This window comes from Hippocampus comes, unplaced genomic scaffold, assembly GCF_001891065.2.
Source record: "Hippocampus comes isolate QL1 unplaced genomic scaffold, H_comes_QL1_v1.1 scaffold295, whole genome shotgun sequence".
NCBI lineage: Eukaryota > Metazoa > Chordata > Actinopteri > Syngnathiformes > Syngnathidae > Hippocampus > Hippocampus comes.
In genome coordinates, this window is record NW_017804848.1 from 300,439 (window position 1) to 307,334 (window position 6,896).

The 6,896-nt window shown below is 49.2% G+C and overlaps 1 protein-coding gene across 1 annotated transcript in view; it reads left to right on the forward strand.

Moving 5' to 3' along the window:
• The window catches only part of trmt61a (tRNA methyltransferase 61A), a 6,879-nt gene extending 4,168 nt beyond the window's left edge, over nt 1–2,711 (forward strand). The window contains exon 4 of the mRNA XM_019877571.1: nt 2,059–2,711. Within this exon, the coding sequence (XP_019733130.1) occupies nt 2,059–2,339 (281 nt within the window). The 3' untranslated portion in view covers nt 2,340–2,711. The remainder of the gene's footprint in view (nt 1–2,058) is intronic.
• The last annotated feature ends 4,185 nt before the right edge of the window (nt 2,712–6,896 follow it).

Here is a 6,896-nt window from a genome sequence, read left to right on the forward strand (position 1 = left end):
CATGTCTGCTGCCAAGCTTTCGCAGCTGCGGGTTTTCGTAAACTTTCGGGCCAAACTAGATGTCGGCGAAGCTAACGTACGTGTGTTTGGAAACGTCGGGGAGCGGTCCAGTGGTTGTGCCACCAAATAAATAATAATCGGCATCTGTTTTGGGCGTCTTGCCTCGCAGGCACGGGCAGCGGCTCTCTGTCCCACGCCATTTTGCGCACCATCGCGCCGACGGGCCACCTGCACACGGTGGAGTTCCACCAACAGCGCGCCCAGAAGGCCGAGGAGGAGTTTGCCGAGCACCGCGTGGACCACCTGGTCACCGTCACCAACGCCGACGTCTGCGAAGACGGCTTCGGGGTGACGGGCGTGGCCGACGCCGTCTTCCTGGACATCCCCGCGCCCTGGGAGGCCGTGCGGCACGCCAAGGCCGCCCTCAAAGCGCACGGTGAGCAAACGGGCCGGCGGCATGTTTGGACAAAGGTCGCCTAGCAACCGTCGTCGCGGTTTGAGGTTCCGGACGGGGGTCGGTTGAATGTGTGACAGGATCCCGCTGAGGTCGGTGCGGGTCTGTGGAACAAGGACGCGCTAAGGACGTTAGCATTGACTTCCAGGCCGACACATTTTCATCTGCGCCAAAGGCGGTTGGGTCACACTTACCCTTAGCCCTTTTTTTTTTTTTAAGTTCAGACACAACCGGTGATAAGGCGTTTTACGCTTCTGAAGGGTTGCGTTGTTAAAATATGAATTGTGAAATGTGGATTCCGCTCGCTTCAAACTGCACAGGAAATAAGCTCGTGTTTGGATTTGCAATTTAGTTTGGCAACAAACTTAGCGTAGCGGCTAATTTAATTGCCAGCGAAGCTAGCGTACGCGTCACCGAACTAACTTTTCTGTTCACGGTGAAGAAAACTTGATGCGGGTGTTTTTATGATTTTGTCACCGTCGGACACCATTTTGTGGAGCGAATCGACACACTTTTTGCGAAGCGAAATTAACGTGAGCGTTTTTTTTTTTTTTTTGCGAAAACAAGCGGCGAACGTGCGTCTCTTGAGCGTGAAGATCTGTTTTGTCAGCACGGCCGATGGTTCCCTTTTCTACGAGCGTCGCGTGGGCTCGCGTTGACGACAAATGGATCTTGAACCTCGCAAGCGTTTGGCTTTTCTAAAAACACCCAAAGGAATTCAGTCACGGGAAAAGTCGGAAACGGCCGTCGCCAACGTGCGGATGAGGACAAGCGCCGCGGACCCGAGATGCTCCCCGCTCGGGCTCCCTTTTATGGACGTGCATCTTCGCGTGTGCGCGCTCGAGTCTCGCATGTCCATAGAGGGCCATGCAGCCGGCGTCGCCGTGACCGCCTTCACGTCCTCCTCCAAATTGCAACCACAACCAAAATCCGTTTTGTTTTCCTTCGTCTTCTGATTCAAGTGTGTCCTTTTTTTTTTTTTTTGGTTGTCTTTTTTTCTTTTCCATTTTTCATGAAACTCTCTCGTGTATCCCAAGTTGTCCTCTGGACTGCCTCATTCCTTCCCCTCGCTCGTGAAATCTTGTCGTGCTTTTGGCGAGAGGCCCGAATTCCTTGTTTAGAATAAAGCTGCTCTCCATCAGGTCCTTGACATCCTTAAACAATCATCCACCTCCCCTCCCTGTTTGCTGGCCCCGGTTGCCACGGAGACCATCCTTTTTATGGCCGCCGCCGCCCCCAAGTTGGCTATCTGGACCTCTCCCAGGGAGAGAGGCAACACTGTTAGCCGAAGCGAGCGCCGACGTCGCCGTCTCGCCGCCCCCTGCAGGCCGCTAATGTAGCGGCGGCAAAGAGTTTGCCGTTGACAGTCGGGAGCTGCTGGCGCCATCCGAAATGTCGCGACTGCGTCAGCTGCCACATTGGAGAAGAGAAAAAAAAGAATTCAGCCCGAAAAGTCGACCCAAAATACTGATGAACATTCAAAGCGTTTTCCATAAAAACGGGATGGAAATGCTGATGGCGGTGCGATTCCCACCCCCCAAAAAACAAAATCGGGATGCCCTTGGGTTGCGTGCGCTGACGTTTATTGTGCGTTTCCCCGGCAGGAGGTCGCATGTGCTCCTTCTCGCCGTGCATGGAGCAAGTGCAGAGGACGCGGCAGGCCCTGTTGGCCGCCAACTTTGAGGAGCTCAGCACCTTGGAGGTGGTGCTGAGGGTTCACGAGGTTCGCAGCGTCTCCATGCCGCTGCCCGACTTTGGGCCCGACGCCGAGGCGCCGCCCGACCGCGGCGCCGCCCCCTTGAGGACCACCACGCCGCCCCGCGAGATGCCCGCCCACACCGGCTACCTGACCTTCGCCGCCAAACCCCGAGACCGCCGCCTTTGATCGTTTCAACTTTTGCCGAGGACTTGGCGCTTTCCATCCGGCGACTGTGGCGACTCGCCGTGATTCTCCAAAGAACCTTCGAAAACCACCGCTGAAAAAAAACCCAAAGTTGTTCTCGTTTTACTCACTTTTGCCGTCTTCATCGTATTGCGAACAGGGCGGAGGAACGGCAGAGCAAAGTTCAATCGTTGAATTTTCAATTTTCAAATGTTTTGAGTTTTTGTTTTTTTTAGAATTTGAGTTTTTAAACTTGAGATGAGACTGTCGTGCTTTTTTTGTTGTCGGGATTGTTAATACGAAATGAAAGTTTGTCAAGAGTTGGAATAATCGCACTTTTTTTTTTTTTAACGTCATGGATATTGTTATTAAAAGCAGCACGAAATATCCAAGTGAAAATCCCAAAAAGTGAAATGTTACAAAACACAAAAAAAGCATTGAACATGTTCAAAATTCCCTTGCAACAAGGAAAAAAAAAAAAAAACACTGTCGGCAAACATTTCTTGGCCCCTCGGTGAGACTTAAAATGTGGCCGGTGGCTTGTCCGAAGGCAAAATGTTGCTTCCTCGCCTGTTTGACGTCGTCCTCGCTGGCGGCTTCTTGACGCGGCGGGAAACGCCAGCGCTAATCCTGGACTTAGTCACTAGCGCGGGTTAAATAAAGAAAGCTTTGCCGTGTTTGGGTCACAGACGCAGACGCGCCACTCGGAATCTTTTGTCAGAAAGGAGGCCCGGCAAACGAGCGAGTCAGTGGAAGATGGAAACTCACAGGGGGGGAACAGGCTACTTCCTGATTTCGGTCCGGTCCACTTCCTGGTTTAATCTTTAAAATACGGGCTTCTTTCTATTTTGGGATTGGAAAAGCGTCGATAAAGAGTCTCTCATCAAATCAGCTGAGATTGACTCTCTGGATCCTTTTTGCCTTGCCGGTTTGGCCGAGCTTCTTTCGGTGTGGCCCGGGGGCCAGTTCTGGGCCGCCACATCATTTTAGGTGGCCCGCGAAAGCAAATCAAGCATGTCGGGTTCCGTGATGCTTGCTAAAGTCTGAACCAAAATTTCAAATTGTCACACGTAATCCACAATAGCAGTCATTATTCTTCACTTGTGATTTCAAAACTCCATCTATTTGTTGTGCACCGTGTATGTAATAAGGTGAAAAATGTGTTTGCCGCACACCACGTGAAGACAAGCACTCAAAGGCCACAACGAGAGCTTTCCAGACCTTTCACTCGGTTCTCAATCTCTCCCGCGTGATGACACCATAACAGAAAATGCGCAAAAACGCCACAAAGCGCGTTGGCTTCTCTTCTGCGCAGCTTCCAAATCCTTCAGGATGGGGCCTGCAAATAGGACTTGTGAACTGCTCATCCCGGGGCCTTAAGCGGCTTGTCTCATGGAAGCTCACAAACATCCCGACCTCCAGTCACACTGTCTCTCATACACACACACATACACATGCACGTGCTCGCACACACACAGGACACTTCTTTCGGTACACTTACTAACCTGTCACAGTGCTATTAATAACCTTTTTTGGAGGGGGGGGGGTTCTCTAGGTCTGTATTTACATGGCTATGTCCACGATAAACGAGTCGACTATAATTAGTGGGCGTGCCCTTGAAAATGGTACACTGCGTCACGTGACGACGCTCAGAAGAGTCACTTGACATTTAACTCTTTAATCCCGAGAAACGTTCCTAATAATCTGACTGTCACTTAATACACTGAAGACTCCCCCCACCCCTGGTTTATTTTTAACCCGCGTGAAACAAGCGGGATAAGATAGCATGTGATGATGTCATCAATCCGAGACACAGTTCGACGCAGGCAAAAAGACTGCGTGCTTCCTAAGACTATTCCTCTGTGACTCTTCCCAATTACTGCCGCCGGAGACGCACGGCACGACGAGGAGCGCGTGCTCGTTGTCAATTGTGGTTGTTGTGGTGAGGATGCGTGGATGTTGCGATGTTGAAAACACGACAGTCACGATGTGCTCAGAGCTGGGGCGGTGACGTCACCAGACGTGTCGGAAATACGTGACATAACCGTCGTCAGAGTCATTTATGTCCGCATATCTTGTTTGCTTGGGTGTGCACTGCCCGACGCCACCGCTGATGCTGATTGGTTGCCGGTGACGTCACATGGCGGAAGCATCTCCTTTTCGCTTCCTGATCACTTGTTTCGCCTGAGACGACCTTTGACCGGCATGGAAAAGGTTGAAAGAGTCGACTGTACTCACGCAGGGGGCGGACAACCTCTTCCCATTCATCAGAAAACCGCTTTTAGTTTGTTTCTCTGTTATTTGCCCCCGCTCCCCCCAAAAAAAGAAAGCCATCAACATTTCCCTGATTTGTTTCCCCATGAAAAAGTTCTTGAAAGAGAAAAAGGGTCTCTTTCAAGAATCAATTTCACACAACAATAATTTTACAAAAATGCTGTAATTTTCCCCCCTTTTGTTTGTTCATATTCTCTGTGATTATTTGGTGCAGAAATCATTTGGCAGAAATGAAGGAAGGTGAGATTTGTGCGTTGGGCAGCTGAGAGTGAGTCGTTCCCGCTGATGCCGCAGCCCCTCAGTGGCAGGGGCCGCTGTGCCTTCGCTTCCTTACTTTACTCACTTCTTAAATGGAAATGAAAAAAATATGTCTTTGAGAAAATATTGAGGTTTTTTTTTATCCTTTTTGCATAGTACTTGTGGTGTCCTCGGTACTTGATTTTTCTTTTCAATGTGGGCTTCGCACTTCATCAACTCCGGACAAGCTTCCGTTTGCATCGCACTCGTCGTCAAACTCAATGAATCCGCGCCTGCGCGTGTTGTGCTGGCTTAGTGCCGAGATGCATTCAGCGAGATGATGTCAATTGTGAGCGTACGGTGGAGCGGAAGAAACCGCAAATGTACCGGCGGCCCTCAATCTTTGGCTGTGCCATGCCGACGGCCCTATACAGGGCCGCTAAATAACATCGCGATTGAGGAGTCAGGAACGAGTGAATGATACAGTCATGGGCCAACGCAGTGGACGACATCAAGGAACGAGCTCAAGTCCACTGTCATTTTGCGGCAGACCTCAATGGCTGTCGTTTTGGGAGATGCACAGGCGGGCAAGAGGAGTCCAGGTCAAAGTTGAGAGAGGAGAGATGTTCGTAAACCAAATAAACACGCAGGGAGAGAAAAGCCAAAGTTTTGGAATGCGGAGCGCAGCTGTGTTTTGGCGCTGGGCAAGTTCACGCAAAAGTCGCAACTTGCAAACATTGGAAAGGTTCTCTGGACAAGTGTAGGGTATTAACATCGGGGAAAAAGTTGTTTTGTTAACATTGAATTTTTCACGGTAAGGTATGCCACCTTACCGTGAAAAATTCAAATGTTTGTGAACAGAAATTAAATGTTTGTGAACAGACTTTTCGTTTGTTTGTTTTTAAGATTAGAGAACAGGGAAAAGGTCATTTCTGTACTTGTTCAAGGTGCAGTCTGCGACAATAAGAGGGAAAAAGGTGACATTTGCTTTCATTCCAAACTTTTTTTTTCTCCACATTTCGTTCACGTTGTGACACTTTTTCGTGTTGTTAACAGTGCAAAAACATGCATTAGGGTTGCAATGTTGTTAAAAATCATAAAAATATTTGTGTCCATTTTTTGTTTCTCAGAATGAACCAATCACGTTCAAATTCTTGCCCAATGGGAGTCAGCACTTAAAATTCCGACGATGACGTTTCAAGATTTTATTTTTATGGACTTCATTTTGTCATTCAAGAAAATCTGAATCTTGCCCATGATTGCGGCATTCGGAGGCCGTTTGCAACCATGAACAAATAGTAAAGACTTTTTTATCCTTCCAACGAAGCTTGAAATCCATTTTTTTTTTTTTTTTTGCATAGTTAAGCTTGGCTTTTCAGTGATTTAAAGCTTTCGGCGTCTTTACGGCAGCTTAGCATAATCACCCGGGGAATGGGGTTGGGGGGTATTATGTAAGACCACCAGCCCCCGCCCAACCAGGCCATCCATGTGACATAAGTGCTCATATACAAGCGCACGCACGCGCTTCCATTTTGTTGAATTGTGAGGCGTGTGTCGCCGATGTTACGTCATCATCGGAGCCCGGCCGCGACGCCATCAGAAGGCCCTCCTCACCCAGGCCACTTGGTGCCCCCTGGTGGCCGCCCCCCCCCAATCATCCGCACTTGAATATCAATGACTTGAGAGAAAACGCACGATACACATGAGAAAATACGTACATCAAAAGAAAAGTATATCGTAAAAAAACAACCTGGACACCTTTCTCTTTTTTTATGTAATATTGGCTACTGTAGCGTAGGCACCTATATTCTCTGGCCTTTTTGAAAAAGCGTCTCGTACAATGTGGCCATGAACACGCAAGGCTCGTGTTTGAAAAAGCAACAGCAAAGGACTTTGGGACTGTCTGTGGGGCTTGACGTGTTCGAATTGCGAGCGCCCCCTGGCGCACAAGGCGTCAACTGTTTTTGTCCTGCCGAGGCTCAGCTAAGTAGCCCATAAAATGCCACATCGCAAAGGTGAAAAGTCTTGAAATAAGCCCAAGCACTTTTC